Here is an 18139-nt window from a genome sequence, read left to right as displayed (position 1 = left end):
CCCTTTATGACCAGCCTATGTATTTTATTTAATACCAATGTTTCTTTTATGTGGGAAATAATACACAAATCCCCCCATATACTTCTTTAATGTTACTTAATTTTTTATTGTTATTGCTTACTGAAGGGCTCTGGCACATTGAATTTCTTTTGGTGATTGTCTTTCTGTGAGGCAATGTCACATTCACAGAAGATTGGAATTATAGAATTAGCACGACAAGGGGTGAAATTCTAATGACCAGTGAGTGGTAAAGCTGACCATTTAAAAGAAGGAACTTTTCATTTCCATTGTTTGAAACATCTGGCTCTTTTTTCAAACCAATAGTCCTCAAATGTCTTAATGTGGAATTTTGGGATTTGTCTCCATTTGAGGCCACTTGATGCTTAAATGGCTCCTTGTGGGGGAGGGTGTGTTTTGGGCAAACTCAGTTGCCAGGAATTCAAAAGAAAAAAATTAGACAACCGCAATCATGTTATTTTGGTCTGCACTTCTGACCTTTTAGTCTGTTGTGGTATCTGAAGCATGTTTTCCCTTTCTTTGCAGAATGCAATGAACCTACCTCCTGACAAAGCCAGATTGCTGCGCCAATATGACAATGAGAAGAAATGGGAGCTGATTTGTGATCAGGTAAGGAACAACTCATTGTTTTCTGGTCAAGAAGAAAAGGGAAGAAAGAAAGGAAAAGCCAGATATCTTTATTGTATATATCAGTCATACATCAAAGAAAGCATGAATTATTATGACTTTTTGTCTTTTCATTGGACTTGACTTGTAAAAAGCTGGAAAATAACATTTCTTTCCTGCCTGCTTTGGTTTTTCCTTTACCATGGAAAATTTTCTAGGCATTTTTACTTGTTATTTACTTCCTGGGTAACTTGAGCTAGTGGTTATTTCAGCTTTTAAGTAACCACTCTGTTATTTAGTTTCCTCATCTGTGAAATGAGAACACGGGACAAGTCACTCTCTGAAGACCCTTACTGTTCTTACAGTGAGTCTGTGAGTTTGATGTCCTTATTAGAGTAATTTGTTCAGTACTATTAGAGTAAGTCACTATCACCATTATTCCTTCATTGAGGAAGGTTTTCTCATTGAAAAACAGTCAATTTTGGTACTTGTTTGTATGGACTGGTCAGCTGTTGGATTATTGAAGCTTTTAGAGAGAAATTTTCTTAAAAAAATCAACCTGCGGAGGAAAGAAACATTGTTTAGTTCTGTTACATGATGTACACACACAAAACATATATACTGCCTGAAAAATTCTCTAGAGAACAAAATGATAGCCCTTAAAGGCTCCTGTGTTTTTCTTTTGAGGATTTGAATGCTAAAGAAATATTTTTAAAAACTTTTTAAAAGGTATGATATTTTCTGAGTGGAAATCATGTATTCTCTAGTGCAGAGACTTAAAACTCTTTGAATTCATATAGCACTCTTCTTCTATAGAGCTCAAAGAAGATTTTACAGTGGGGGGGGGGGGAGGGGAAGGAGAGGGAGGAGAAAGAGAGAGAGAAGGGTAGATCAGGGTGTAATAAAGAGAAAGAGTGTGTGTTTGTGTGTGTGTGTGTGTTTATATATACATATATTCTACCTTTCAATCAGATGATATTTAGCATGCAAAGGTAGAATATAAGCATTTTTGAGGGAAATGACTTCATTTTTTTTAAACAATTTTATTTAACAACAAATATTTATTAGCACAATAATTTTGTTTGTTCAATTGAATTTCCACAATTCCACTTCCAATCCTGCAGTGATAGTATAATGTGGTGGGTAGAGAGCTGGCCTTTGAGTCAGGAAGAATTAGGTTCAAGTGTCATCTCTGATACACATAGGCAGTGTGATCTGGGTAAGTCTTTTAACCTTATAGTGTGCTTGAAAACTCTTTACACTGATGGAATCATAGATCTGTCTTTTAAAAACATTTCTTTATTATAAAAAAATTTTTTTTTTATCATACACCCAGTTTGTTGGAAGTATGAGGAAATAGAAAAAAAAAGTATGCATTTGGTCTTTATCCTTGAGAGAAGTTATAATTAATCTCCAGTCAGGAAACATTTATTAAATGTCTTCTATGTGCCAGGCACTCTACTTAGTTTTGAGGATGCAAACATAAACTCTCTCTATGTTCAAGGTTCTTATTTTCTCTTGGGAGAGACAACATCACACAAATGCCATAGGTTGCATAAATGTTATTTATGTTTTAAGAATGGGCATTCTTTAAGCAGAAAAAGTCATAAAAATGGTAAGGGGAGTAAGGTAAACAGTGATTGAAAGAGGGAATTGAGGGGAAGAGTTCAGTGAAAATGATTAAATTTGGTTCACTATTTAAGTCATGGTACATCTAGCTCTTCCATCTATTCTATTCCTTCTCTGAATTCTTCATGTAGTACTTTATGCCATTCTCATAGAATGATTTCATATTACCTTTGGGCTGTGATTAAATGGTTTGGAGTCAGGAGGTCCTCTCATCTCCAAAGTGTTGCTGACAACACCACTGTTTTCCACACTCTGCTGCCTCTCTACCACATAGGCAATTTGTGTAACAATGAATGATGTTAAATGTCAATGTGAGTGGTACACATAATAATATAGCAATTAGGCAAGATTAGACTTGAACTGTTGGATTTGAATAGGCAGGTGTTTGACAGAGGTAGGGGGAAAGTACAGAAAATACAGCAATAGAACCATAACTATCTGGAAAGAGTCATTAGATCTGTATTTTTTTTCTTAAATTAAAAAGGCACTCAGATTTCACTTAAGGAGAATAGGATTTAATCTACCTTATTATATCATTTGGATTTTTCATTTTTCAAGAAATTACAGACGTATGAATCAAGCATTGGCAGATGTCTCCCAGTATCAGTTAATGCTTCTAGTGGATTCTGAATCAACATAATAGAGTAAACTATCTAATACTTCAGTGGGCTCGGTTGCTCAGATTTCCTAACTCTTTAGCTGGTTGTTTAATCAGCATACAATTACTTGAGTTTTCATTCTTTTCCCACAATGCTGTATCATTTCCAGACTTGGGCTCAACACATTCAAAAAAGAATGTCTTTTCTTTCACTCTTGTCAGCAGCCTTGTTGACGCGAAGCATCACTTGAACAGTTCTCCTTAATTCGGGGACTGATGTTCCAGTCTCCTGTCATCTGACTGATTATGGTGCTCAGTCACAATGAAAACATATGCAGTGGGCTTCTACTTTTGTGCTTCCATTCCCTATAATTTCTTTGTTGCAGTGGCCTGGGCAGGTACTTTATGTGTTGTTTTCTCCTCTCCATACATTACCATAGTTTATATCTATGCTAATACCATTACATAACTAACATCATTTTGCTCATTCTTTTCTATAAATTCAGTTTAGTTTAATTCACAATTAACTCAACAATATTTATTAAGCATGTACTATGTATAAGTTAATCTACTAGAAAGTGAAGATAAAAAGATGAAAAAAAGACAGTTTCTGTTTGCAAGGAGTTTTCTATCTAACTGTCCATTTGTCGTTTTATTTAGCTGGTGAGGAGATACAAAATAAGTCTGATGCAAGGTAGAATGTGGTAGGAAATAAAGATCCAGGCACAATGCTCTAAGAAAATATTAGAGCAGGGGCAGCATATGTCCTAGAGTCTGGAGAACCAGAGTTCAAATATGGCCTTGTACACTTTACTAGCTGTGTGACCCTGGGCAAATCACTTAATCCCAATTGCCCCCTCCCTTCCAAAAAAAAAAAAAACCAGAAAGAAAAAAAGGTTAATTGAGAGAGATTACTTTTATCTGAGAAGGAAAGGCTTCATCAAAGAGAAGGCATATCATTCAGACTTTGAAGGAAGAAAAATTTTAATAGGGTTAAATATAGATGGGGGGAGGGCGGGAGGAGTGTACATTTCAGATATTTGAGAGAGAGAGAGAGAAAGAGAAAAAGAGAAGGAAAGAAGGAGAAGGAAAAAACAGAGATACAGAAAGAGAAAAGAACAGAGTGGCAGTACCATCACCACCATCAATACCACCATCAGTACCACAAATGCATGGAGATGTAGGGGCTTCCAAATAAACAAGATCAGGCAACAACAGTTAGTGGTCCAGTTTGGCTGGAATGTAAAGTATGTGAGAGGATCTAGAGAAATAAGGCTGGAAAGAGAGATTGGAGCCAGTACAGAAGGCTGGAGGAGTCTGTATTTTGTCCTAGAGGCAGTAGGAAATCATTAAAGTTTTCTGAATAGTAAGTGGGCATTTTCAGACATGTACTTTTGGGAGCTTAACTCCAAGTTAAAGTAAAGCCAATCAAAATAGAAGTTAGAATGAGTACTCTATTGAATTTAAAATCATGGGTTTTGGTCAGTTTCTCCTATCCATTTCAGTTTCTTCATTTGGGGTTTTAAACTGAATTTAACTCCCAATTACTTATTTATTAACAGTGTAGCATACTGAATAGAATGCTAGACTTGCAATTGGGAACAATTCAAATCCTGCCTCAAATACTTGTGTGACTCTAAGTAAATAACTTAACCTATCTTGGTTTCATTTTCTTCATCTGTAAAATGAAGGGGTTGAACTAAATGACTTTTAACGTTCTTTTTAGTTCTAAGTCTAAAATCCTATGATAGATGTATAGAGTTCAGGAGGAGTTCCAGGACACATTTTCTCAAATGAGAATTAAAGGTATTTAAAAATTTTCTCCTTTTAATTCTATATAGAAATGTTAACTCAAATTCTGTGGGATATGGGGATGACTTCCCAAGTCAAAAAGATCCTAATAGGAGGAAGAAGCCTTAATAATTAATGTAGCTTTTTATTAAATGTGTGTTTATATATGTATGTATGTATGTATTTCTACAGTAAGCAGTAATGATTCATTTATATTCTCTAGAGTGAAGATAGTACTTGCAGTGAAGTAAACATGTCCTCATACATATAACAAGAAGGGCCGTCGAAGCCACAAATACTAGATACTATGAAATGAATCATGAAAGTCATAGTTTAATAGTTATATGAAGAGTGTGAGTGCATACTAGTGCATAAATGCTAGTATCTTTGTAACTTAAGACAATATAGAAATGACTGAATGTCTGCCGTTGGGACCTCATCCTCATTAAATCTTCTTATAGCATATATTTCTATATTATTGAATGAATGTAAAGATTTCTATATGTTTTCAGTGAGGAAATCTAAGACATTGTGAATATTAGATTAAGGGACAAGGCTACATTTTTCATCTTCATCAACCACAAGTTGACTTCATTTATATTAAGATTTGAACAGATAGCATTCCATGAAGGAGGACTAACATTATATAAAGACATAGTAGAAATTTGCACAGCATTTGTGGAAGAAAGGAGATTGATCTAATTGGGACAAAGGGTTCCTGTCTGATAGATGGAACTGTGTGAGATTATGGTGAACTTTGAAATCCACTAAGAGTTTGGCCTCCAAAGCATCCTTCCATCTCTTTGTCCCTGTTCTGACTTTTTCCTCTTCCCATCTTCTCTTTTTTTCTCCTCCAGATAGATTTAGTTTGCCATTAACAAGTAATTCTGAATCATATCATTTCATTTTGGAAAAAGATAATGGTATAAAGAAAATACTTTGTAATTCTTAAAGTGATATTATTTGGAAGTTTTTTTTTTTTTTTTTTTTTTTTTAGAGTGAACCATATCTGAAAATTGATGAAGTATTTTCTTTGTACACAATGCAATTTTATACTTTCTAATTAATTGGAAAAAACAAATATATCTGCTTTTAAGATGATAATGGTCCTAATTTAGTCCAGGAAAATGGGGAAAAGATTTATTAAAAGAGTAAATCCCAAAGTCGCTGTTTATGATCAAAGTTTATTTACAGAAAATATTCCTAGGTTAATGCTAGATATTTGAAATGCCAATGACTATAGAAGACATAGTTAGATGTTCAACCTATAGGACAAAAACAGATGTTTGCATAGAGAATGCTGTGTAGATAGTTAGGATTTAGGCTGATTTACTAGAATTATAAAGTGAGAGAATCAATGTGAATTGTCAAAGGGGATAGGAAGAGGAATAAGAATAGAAATAGGTTTATGTGGTAATTCCTTAGCAGTGATGGGAGAAGATGTTAGGCCAATCTGGCATCCACAGAGAAATGGAAAGAATTGAGTTGAAGAGAAAGGGATACAGAATCTGAAAATGTATCTCTGTGATAGAAGCAAAAACAAAAAGTAGTTATTCTTAAGGAATAAGGAAGATAATGATGTTTCCAATTATAGTAGGGATAAGAATTTATAGACAGAGCAACTGGACCTTTGTTCATCTAATTAATCAATTATAAACATTTCCTAAATATTCAACATTTGCAAAGTGCTGTGAAAGACATAGAAGATACTGACTTCTAGGAATTTACTTACGAGGAATATTCTTCAGGAATATTACATACATCTATCTGACTATCTATCCATGTATGATATTCCAAAGAGACTAATACAAGGCAGTATCAGTGAAACATTTTGGGTAGACTACAAAAGGTATATTGTAGCATATACCAAGAGTCATAATAAATTTTGGGAATACAAATAAAAAAGGAAGATAAATCCTTATTTGAAAGAGTTAATACACATAAGGGAATCATGGCCAGAGAAGGGTGGTGCTGTTTTTTTTTTTTTTTTTTTTTTTTTTTTGGGGGGGGGGGGAAGTTAGAGGAATGGTGAGTGAAGCCAAAAGGGAGTCTATTGACACACCCTTATCCCCTTGCTAGAAGCCTTGGTACTGTTTATTTTAATGTAGTCTTCACAGAATGAGGTAGGAAAGGAGAGACAGCAGTGGGGTGAATGACAAAAACATCGAGAAAGGAGGATAGGTGGCTTGTGAAATTTGGTCTCATCTGAGACAAGCTAAATACCATAGACTTGATGAGCTTGCTTTTTTTCTTCAGTTTCCTGATTATAGTCCACTGCTAATATATTTTGTTGCATATGGAGAGATTCCTTCTAAGTGCTGACCAGTCAGGACCCATCAGTCACTCAGGCCTTCAATCTTGTGTCATCTTTAACTATCCATTCTCACTCTCCCAGCATGTCCAATCTGTTTTGAAAATCTTGTTATTTCTACTTTCACAACATTCTTTGTAAGTATCCTTTCTACTCACAGAGCTGCAGTAGCTGCAGTGTTGGTTTAAGCCATCATTACCCCACTCTAATTCATCCTCCATTTATGTGCCAAAGGTGATTTAAAAAATTTTAATGTATATTATTTTATAATATAATGAAAAATATTTACTATAAAGAGTGAGGTTAGCCTATAGATAGGTCTTCATTTTTGTTCAACAAACATTAATTAAATTTCTATTTTGTGTAATGTACTGTGCCAGGTACTGGGAATAATAAAGTGTAGTTCCTTCCTCAAGGACTCTATCAACTACCGAATAGATCTTGGAGTCAAAGTTCCTGATTCCCAGTCCACTTTTTTTCTAATATATTGTGTTGCATATAGATCCCTTGTTCCATAAAATGAACCTGTGAATAAATAAGATGCTATCTCCACAGAACCTTTATCAAGATCTCTGAATTGGATTTTTAGAATCTTATTATACTCTGTTCTCAGAGCTATCTAACTAGTAGCCTATCTGGGTTAAGATGTAAAGCTGAAAAAAATTAGTCATTTGGTGAAGTAGGGTGTCACTGAATAAAAAAGTTTTAAGTTGAGGGACAGGACAAATTCACAAATTACTTATGCTGTTTAAAGTGGAATTTAGTAATAGATTTAGAAAACCTAATTTTTAGATTTTAAGTTTCTTAAAGAGTAGGAACTCTGTCTTACTTATTTTGTGATTAGAAGTGAATAAATTTTGAATGAAATGAGGAAATTCTCAGAAATCAAGTCTCTCAGGTATGGAAGGGAATACCCTATTCTTTGGGGGGGGAGGGTGTCCCTCACATGGCTCTCTCTTGCCCTCTGATGGCTGACTATGGCATTACACTGCAGCCAGAGTGGGCTATGTAGAGGGGTGTATGATGGCTGTGGGAGAGGGGAGGAGTATATTCAACTTCACTTCTACATAATAATTTAGAAGAAAAAGAGAATAAAAAAGGCCCAGGACAAAGAAGTGGCTAGGAGCCTTACCTTCAGATTTTCTTTCCTGTATCAAATCTTCCAGAGATTAGATTCCTACCCTTCTAGCCTTGGCATTCTGCCAGGTAGGGGGAAAGGTGAGAATACCTTCTGCCATTTGAATGCAGCCATAAGTAAGTCAGGGGCTTCTATTGTGTAAGCATCAAGATCTTTTCTAACAAAGACAGTTGTTCTTCCCTTTCTTTGGGAGCAAGACCAATCCATGTCCTTTTAACTACTTAATCATGGAGACTATAATTAATAATAATTAACATAATAATATCCCTTTTGCCTGGAAATAACCAATCTTTATTTAACTTTCAATCATTCGAATATTTATGTTACATCACCTTGGTTTTCCTATTTTCCATTGCTGTAGTGAGGAAGATCTAAATTTGAATCCTGCCTCAGACCCTGGACAAGTCACTTAATATTTCTGAACCTCAGTTTCCTGCTATGTAAAATAGAGATAAGAATACTACTTATTTTCACAGGCTTACATATATGCATGTATATTTTATATCTATATCTATATCTATATGAATCAAATGGTTAGTATGTGAGCCATTTTGCAAATCTTATTAAGTTCTTATGCAAATCTTAGTCATTGTTGCATGGATCCAGTTATACTGTATAGACCAGATTTTGTTTTAGTTTATTTTTTTCCATTTGTGAAATTGGGTCAGAACATTTCAGGCAATTATGCAGGAGTTTGACAATCAGAAGTTAAGAATTGTCCTTGAATAAGGACAATGGAGACTTGGAAAGTTATGGTCTCGTTTATCTTTATCTGACTTTTGTCATTAACATTTATTAAGCTTCTACTGTGTTTAGAGCACTGTACTTGGCGCTTTTGTTCCTAAAATTGAGACTAGAGACTATGGTTATGGATTATATATACCCATAGAAGATTTCACGGATATATGTGAAGACCAAGGCTGATAAATTCTGACCAGTTTTTCAGTGTTGAGGCAGAAAGATGGGGCAGACAGTACCTTGAGAGAGAGGGGGGTAGTTTATTGATTTATTTGAAACAGTAGCTGAGGTCAGAAAGGGCCATTAGATAAAGAGAAGAAAGACAAGAGGGTAATTTTATGATCAAGTCACCATCTGGGACCTTTAGTATCTTTGTAACCATGCTCACAGTTTTCTAATAGTAGTAATAAAAATAGCTAGTGCTTTACATATAGTAACTCATTTGATAATAGTTATCAAGATTTCTCTCCTATTTCCTATAGTCACTAGAAAGAGCTTGTGGACAGTTAATCTACATCACTGTTAAAACTCCCATCCAAAAGATTCAGTTGCAAGTAAATCCTGTAGTTGTGAAAAAATGCCCTCAGTATTTTTTCATGGTTCAGCTGCTGCCACTGAACTATAATAGCAGTAGATGTTGGTAATTGTATTTTTAGTTGTCTCCTTTATCCTGTAGTCTGATCCAAGTTATAAAGGTTACTGAGAGCATTAGTGAAGACAAGCCATGTTGTAATGGAAAGAGCATGGAATTTGCACTCAGAAATCTTGGGTTTACATTCAGCTTTTTGTTATCACTATCTGACATTGGGTTGATCATTTCTCTTGTTTAAACCTCTGTTTTCTTGTGTGTAAAATGAGAGCCTTAGGGGACATGCTCACTAGTAAAACCCTGTACAGTTCTAAAACTTGTGACTTGGACTCTATCTTCCATTTGACCTCAACATGACTGCTTTTTCCTGTTTTCAACTCTGCCCTCATCTTTGGCTGTGTTTGCTCTGTTTAGCTCTGATCTTTCTTTTAAACACAATCACCTCCAGACTCTCAGATACTGACTTCATATAAATGTTTTCTTTGTTTCCAGCTGTTGTTACAAATTATCCTCCTCCCCTTATATTCTTTAGTAACTCTTGTTTTTTATGTTTGATCTAATTTCTAATTATGTTGATTGTGTAAAATCAATTCTATATTGTTTAGCTATCTTGATGATTTTGATAATTCCTTCTTATCCTTTCTCATCTTTGTTGTCATCCTATTAACAAACAATAGTGTTCAGGACCATATTCCCAGATGTGAACCATAACTTCCCCTTATAGCTACAAATAAGACAGTACAAAAGTATATACTAAGTATTTGTATTTGGCTGCAAAGGAATTAAGCCCTCATTAAAGTTTTATTTGTCTATATCTGTCATGTCATTGATCCTCAGAAAATGAAGGACAAAGAACAATAACACATCCATACACAAAATGATGACTTTATTATCTCTCTATATCTATCTATCTATCTGTCTGTCTGTCTGTCTGTCTGTCTTCTACTTTCAGAACATTGTTGGTTAGTTTTCCTTGTAGCAGCAGGGCTGAACATAGTCCTTGATACATATTAAAAGCTTTATAAAAGTTAATTAATTTGGGGTGAACTTAGAAAATGACTGGTTGGAGAAGAGAACTCTGTGTTATTTCTGTTTATGGATCTGTTTGTAAATTTTCAATGTAAGAATATTCATTTGAAACTTGCCAATGATGTGCCATGGATAGAAACATAGATTTAGAACTGAAAGGGACTTTAGAGATCTAACTTACCTCCCTTATTTTACAATTGAGGAAATTGAGAAGTTATGTGGCTTAACTAGGGTCACGGAGGCAATATGTGCTGAAATTGATATTCAAACCTGGACTCACAAAAAAATCATGTTTCATAATACTATGCTAGAATAGATAGGAAAATAGTGAGGGAAAATGTCATTTTTGCAGAAGCTTAAAAACAACAGATACCTTTTATGTACTCTATAATTGACATTTTAAAAGGGCATATTTTTCTTTCTTTAAGTAAGGGTGGGGTTAGGTGGAGGGATTTGAAGATTATCAGTTCTAGGAAAGTTACTGAAAGTTGCATATTATAAAGAGAAGGCTCTGATCCCCATCCTTATAAAGGAAAGGGAGACTTTCTCTACTGGACTCTTCTCTACTGGACTCCAAGTCATAGGCCTCTGGTTTCTTGTTCTAAAACTAACAGGCAGAAAGATCAGTGACCAACCTGCTGGGTTGTGGGCTCTGTCATATTATGTTTTGTAGAGTGTTGGAAAGTTGAGACAGAACCTCCAAAACTAGCTTTATTTTTTCTATTGATTCCCATTGCATTGTCATGCAAACTCTACTGGAAAAAGATTAGTCTGTCAATACTATGGGAGGGAAAGAAAGAGAAAAAAAAGGAAGACAAAAGGCAAAGGAAGGAGAAATATGTTCCCTTTTTAACTCATTTTTGGCAGCTAGAATTAAGTGGTCTGTCAAATGTGCTTCTCAGCGACAGCCAAACTCAGCAGAAGCCCAGACCTCAGTCAAATTCTGTGTCTTTCAGGCCATGTGCCGTGTGCCTGCCCATCTGGCCCTGGAAATAGAATTTGAGTTTTTTTCTTTAAAGAAATACACACACATGCACCATGCACACAGGGCCAAATGGACTGAGTTGTATGGCTGTCAAAAGAAAACTGAATGTTTTAGCAGAACTATAAAAGTTAGCTTTTCCTGGAAGTAGTAGAAAAATGAAGAGAACTTTGTCTAATTAAAGTAGCTTCTGCTAATTCATAATTTTTGAGCATTTAGAAAGGGCTAGTTTATTTTGCACTCCCCTTTGAAAGAACTTGTTAGCTAAGCAAATAGTGTAAACAATATTTTGGTTGGAAGTGTTTAACTATTTAGAGAATAAACTTTTTCAAGCACCCTTAAGCCTTTAGAATTATGTTTGCATACAAACAATTGATATGCTAATTACAACTTTCTTAGCTTCTTAGAAGAAGTTAATGAAGTTTTCAAAAGTTCCTCTGTTACTACCAGAGAATGGGTAGGCACTAAGATATATCTAAATGATAATCTTTGAAATATTAAATTACTCAACAAGAATGTGCTAAAGATCATCAATCGACATCAGCTATGCATTTTATCCACAATTATCCTCTAACTGGATGCATGGTATTCTGTCATAGGTAGTTCCCAACAAAAAGTGCTGGAGAGAAAGGTAACCTTAGAGTTGGGCAGGCCTGTGAGTAAATTCCTCCTTTACTAACTCTATAGTGTCTTGAGCCTGATAGTTCTTTAAAAGGAGTAATCCACAAAGAAGAATTTGACATAACTAATATCACAATTCCTGGATGAGTATGTGTGCGTATGTGTAAACTTGTCATTTAGCAGCAAACCTCCTCATTCTCCAGCTATGTTTCTAAAACAGTATTACACCTTCAAATATAGAACCGGCCACACTCAATAAGCAATGATTGATATAATTTTAAGAGGTGAAATAAAAAGGAAAACAATTTTAAAAGAACTGTCTTCTTGTAGTGCTGGAGAAACTGAGGCAGAAGAGAGATTTTTAATATTTTATTATTTGGAGAGCATAATTGACTGGACAGGACTCTTGGCTCAAGTATCCAGCTATGAATGGGAGAATCCCAAACCCTTAACTACCTTTTACAAACAAAGAAAGAGAACAGAAGCGGGAAAACTTTTTCACGGACCCATTTGGTTCTGTCAGGATGGGGGGAGGCCATAAATTCTTACTAAAAGCCAGAGTGAGGCTGTCTGAATAAACAGAAGTAAGGATGTCAATGAGGTATCCGGGATAGTTTTATCTTTTGGAATATTTTAGAGGGATAGTGTAAATTCTTGAGGACAGAAAGGATCAGGAAATCTGATCTCCCCCTCTTATCTTGAGTCTTACATTGACAATTTATAACCTTAGAGCAAATGGTCTCAGCCTTAATGGACCAGAAAGGGGTTTTACAACTAGGGGGATTGAGGCAGAACAGTTAAGGAAACTGAGATAGAACAGTTCAGGGAAACTTAGTCAAGACTAGTGCAGGGAAACTAGTACAGAGAAACTGAGTCAAGACAGTTAAAGAGAACTGTGGCACAACATTCTCAGGATCTGGAAGACATTGTACAGAATGTCCACCAACTAGGGACTGGCTTAACCAGTTGTAATATGTGATTCTGATGGAATATTATTGTACAGTAAGAAATAATGAAGGGGAGGATGGTTTCAGAAAAACCCAGGAAGAATTTCGTGAACTGATGCAAAAAAAAGTAAGCAGTGAATTTTAAGAGTATTGTATACAGAAAGAGCAATAGTTCCAAAGGACTCAAGATGAAAAGTACCATCCACATCTAGAAAGAACTGGTGTGAACTCTTGGGTATAGATTGAAGCATTTTTTTTTCCAATTCCTTTTTCATGCCTTTTTTTTTTTTTTTTTTTTTTTTTTTGGCAACTTAGTAAATGTAGAAGAAAAGTCTTGCCAATTCTCTTCTCCATTCTTCACAGCTTCTTACTATGGTAGTGAAACAGATGGCATTTCTTCATCCTTTCTTTCTTTTCCCTATCCCTTCTGCAGTCGTTCACAGCATCCTTATAACCTGCTGTGCTGTATTTATCCTGCCATCTCCATTATTTTTGGCAAATTCCTGAACTGTGGGACCTACTGTAAATTTCCTCTGTCTCCTTCCAAACAGCCCTAATCTCACTGTAGTCTCCTTTCCAGCCTGGGCTGGTATCCGGGCTTTTTGTGTTTTTTTTTTTTTTTAATTTTTAAAAATTCTGAACTTAAATATTAAATGAAAGCATTTCTATGTACATCATAGAGTAGAAGGGGATCGAGTGTATGTGAACTTGTAAATATCTATTATGTAAAGCTTACCTTTCTATTCTGTGTTTGAAGACAATACTTTTCCTGTATTTGGACCAATGAAAAGCCCCTGCTTCTGTACTAGACTGCGAGAAAGTACTTGTGATCCAGAATTCATATCAGCTTCTCAGGAGTGAGGAGAGAGAGGGCTAAGGCCAGCACAGATGTATCACTTATTTGCCTTCCCTGTCCTTCTTCCTTTCTTGGCTCCATTCCTAGGGCAGTCACTCATTTATTTGCAAAGCTTGGAAGCAGTTTTTACTCTTTGGATTCATCATACCTCTTCCCCACCCCCATCTCCTTTTTACTTTTCCATAGCGACCTCCAAGAACTGCCTCTGCAGCTGTGAGCATCTGTGTACTAAGAGGCCAATTATAGTAGGCACTCAGGTTTCATACAGGCCAGATTTAAGGGGGAGGCAGGGCAGTTAGGGGCTAAAAACACAGTCTGTTTTACAACTGTTTCAGTAATACTTGTTTCCTGAAGGCTGGAGAGAGGAGTTGAGGGTTGTTTTAACCTATCTACATCCTTATTTGTAAAACAAAAGCCTTCTCCTAGATGAACTCCAAGGTCTCTTCCTAACCATCTTGATTCTTGATCATAAATAAATCATGACTGTATGATTTGAGCTTTGTTAACAGCTTAATTCTGCAAAACATCAAAATCAGCATATATTCTTTGTAGTCTACAGTAATTATTATAAGTATGAAGTGTGGGTTTATTCATGGTTGAATATCTAAATCTCAGGTGACTCAAGGAAGAATGAAAAGATCCTTGATTTGATTCTAAGTAATCTGCAACATGTTTGTATGAAGTAGTGGATAAGAATCATCTGTAACACATGGACTAGGAAAAAAACAAGTGCAGAGCAAGGAATAACAGATGGATAATCATTGCATTATCTATAAAATATTAAGATTAGAGGAAGCTTTCTAGGACATTTTCTGAGGAGGACTTGTAGGATTATTGGCCAAAAGTCACAGTGGATGAGAAAACAAGAATGGATCTTGATTTGTATGAATCCAGAGAATATTTTCATAGATGGGTCATGTAATGGTAGGTAAGGAAAGGTCTGAAAGTCATAGAGCATAAAGTTGTAATATCGATTTTTTTATCATGCAGATTCAAAGCAAAATGCTGGTGTTATAAAGTAGATCTGCCACTTTCCTGATAGACACACCAAGTTGGTTGTTTGGCTGTTTGTCTCATCTGACTCTGTGACCCTATTTGGGGTTTTCTTGGCAAAGATACTGGAGTAGTTTGTTTGCCATTTCCTTCATATCTTTTTACAGATGAGGAAACCGAGCCAAACACTGTTAAGTGATTTGCCCAGGGTCACAGCTGATAAGTATGTGTGTGCGCGCTATCCACTGAACCACCTAGCTGCCCACACATTAGGTTTTAAGATGCAGATTTTTTTTTTTCCATTTTGAGGAACATAGTTTTATTATGGCCTATCCAGATATATTAGTTAGTAAACATTTATTAAGCTTCTGCTATGTGCCAAGGGCTAGGACAAAAATGAAAAACTCTTTATCTTTAGAGAGGTTACATTTCAAAAGGGGAGATAACATGCAAATGCCAGCAAATTAAAACAAAATAAGGTAAATAATGCTAGTTACAGGGATTGATTGGGCGTGCTTAGGCTGCATTTTAAAGGGATTCTAGGGATTCTAAGAGGTTTGTGGTTTGTGGATCTACATGATGTATGTAAACACCAGATGATGGCAGATACCAAAAGTTAAGGTTTGGTCACGTGAAGAATTCACAACCTCCATTTTCTTTGGCAAAAGTTAGATTTAATTAGGGGAATAGGTTACAGACAAAATGAAGGGATACAATAGACACTGGGAATGGTAAATATAAAATAGAGTTGGGAGAGCATAGAAAAGACAAATTCCTCAGTGGAACTCAACAATTATCCAGTAGAAAGGTACTCCATGAGGCTGGCGCAAGCCCCTGGAGCTGGCAGACTAAATTCTGAAAGGAATTTAGCACCCTAAAAGAATTAGCTAGCTCTAAGGAGGAGAAGTGGGGTTGGGAAGAGTAGTAGAGTTAGAGGAAATTCCACATGGCTTGAGGAAGTGGAAGGGGAAAGATACCCCGAGGCAGAGTGCCCTGAGACACTAACTCAAAGGAGGGCAGCAGCCATGGGATGGCCCACATGTAGATTTTATAGGGAAAATTTAACCTCAGGGACATGATGGGATTTCTGACAGAACATGGCAAGGTGAGACTACTGGCGACCTCTATAGAGGGATATGCCTTATATCCAAGACATAACTTGGATTTCAGACTGGATGACTTCCTCAAAGGGTGGGACGGAGCTAAACTGATCTCTATCAGTACCTTCTCCCTGCTTGCCTCAGGGATCAATTCTTTAGTTTCTCTCTGTCCAAAACACCATTGAGGACCTCATCTGGTGAGTAAGAGACTAAGAGTCTCTGGCCTGGGGGGGGGAAAGTAATGCAAAAACCTGGAAATGGAAATGAAATTCCTTGTAGGAGGAACACTAAGTTCTATTTGACTCAGACATAGTGTGTGAGAAAGGATGTAATATAAAATGACTGGAAATATAGATTGGTGTCAAGTTGTAAATGCTTTAAAAAAAAATTGTATTTGATCCTAAAGATGATAGAGAGCTGGTGGAGTTTATTGAGCAAATGAGTGACATGTTCAGACTTATGCTTTAGGAATATCACTTTGGAAGTTTGGGGAGATGGGCTGGAAACAATGAGAAAGCTGTTTTAGGATCCTGGCCAATAATGATAGAGGCTGAATTAGGGTGAAGGCCATGTTGGATGGGTTGGATAAAAGAGATGTTATATAATAAACTACATATTAAAGAGATTCTGTATATCATTTGTGGCTATTTGCCTACACAAGTTACACTTGAAAGTCCCTATGTATTTAAAAATTCATTGTCATTTCAGTTTACTTACCAATCTAATTGTTGTCTAGTGGGAGTTCTTTTGGGTGCTGCAAATCAAACCTTGGGAATATAAAAAGGGCACTTTTCCAGGTTCAGCAAATAGCATTTGATTTACAATATGTCATTCAGTCAGTTAATGAGCATTTATTAAGCACTTACTATGTGCCTGGCACTGTGAAGGTACAATTGAGTTTAGATCACTGAAATTTGTAGTGATCCCAGTTGTCAACTTGCTGATTTTCTAGTTTCATTCCCCTGCCTGAGAGTAGGATCAAAGAAAGCAGTTGATGGGCATAACAAAGGATCAGAGTATTGTGATTTGCACTTAAAAGATATTCAGTGATGGTTAAATTTGACTCTCTGCTCTGAGGGACTGTTTCTATTTTCTAAATCTTCTGATTTAAGAAACTGATGAAGGGTACTGGAAAAGAGAGATTTAATAAAGTGGTGCTATTTCTGGATTGATGAGAGGTGTTACAAGCTGGTAAAAAGAATTACTGTTCTCAGAATGAGAAGACCTGAGTTAATGTCCTGCAGTAAAACTATCTGTGTGACTTAAACCTGTGGGGCAAGTCATTTAATCTCTTTGAAGTTTGGTTCCCTTTTCTGTAAAATGGGAATAACGATAATTTCAATTACTATCTAAAGGGGTTTCTGTGAGGAAAATGCTTTGTAAACCTTGAAGTACTATATAAAATGCGAATTATTGTTGTTATTAAAATAGGTTGATCAAAAATTTTAGTCTCATGAAAGGTTTAGTGATCCTATTTGCATATGCCCGAAATAAAATATAATGAACTAATGAGTCACAATGGGAAGATTTTTAGAAGGATATGAAAGCAAAAGGAATTTATGGAACCATTTGGTGGGGCATGTTTATTATTAGTTCTGCTTTGAATGGCAGTTTGGCTTGTATTTGGTCATTTTATTTTTAATTGTGACATGTTAAGCCAAGAATAAGATCAAGATAGACTTTTATAAAAGTTAACTACACTGAGTTACAATGCATGTAATATAATTTGACCAAACTAATTATTTTATGGAGTGTTGATTGTATTTGTATGATCTCATTCTTTATTAATTTTTGCATGGTGGAGGATGGGCTGGCTATATAAAAAACTTATTCTATCATGCCTTTATATAACCTTTATATAATTAAATCAGAGCCACTGCTAAGATTCTAATTCTGTATCACTATAATAAATCACAGTCAATGATAATGGCATGGTTAGTAGTTGACATTATTTGAATTTATTTATTTTTTCAACCTTAAAAAAAAAGATATTTTCATTTCATATTTTAGATTACCTGTTAACATTAATGGGATTTCTTGATTGTTCTACAACAATGTTAGGTATTTTAAGTCAGCTTCTTCACTCTAATTCTTCTCTGCCTATTTTCAAGATGTAGTTGGTCAAAATGTTGTTTCTAATGGAGATTTTTCTCATTTCATACCATATTTTTTATTAATAAATATCACTGAATG

General features: G+C 35.5%; 1 protein-coding gene across 6 annotated transcripts in view; it reads left to right on the top strand.

Moving 5' to 3' along the window:
* FMNL2 (formin like 2) overlaps positions 1-18139 on the top strand; it is a 355622-nt gene that overhangs the window by 200879 nt on the left and 136604 nt on the right. For all 6 annotated transcript variants that reach the window (XM_051986395.1, XM_051986390.1, XM_051986392.1 and 3 more), the window contains exon 2: positions 544-627. In XM_051986395.1, the coding sequence (XP_051842355.1) occupies positions 544-627 (84 nt within the window). The remainder of the gene's footprint in view (positions 1-543; positions 628-18139) is intronic.

The sequence above is a fragment of the Antechinus flavipes genome, chromosome 3, assembly GCF_016432865.1.
Source record: "Antechinus flavipes isolate AdamAnt ecotype Samford, QLD, Australia chromosome 3, AdamAnt_v2, whole genome shotgun sequence".
NCBI lineage: Eukaryota > Metazoa > Chordata > Mammalia > Dasyuromorphia > Dasyuridae > Antechinus > Antechinus flavipes.
This window is presented reverse-complemented; position numbering and strand designations above follow the sequence as displayed.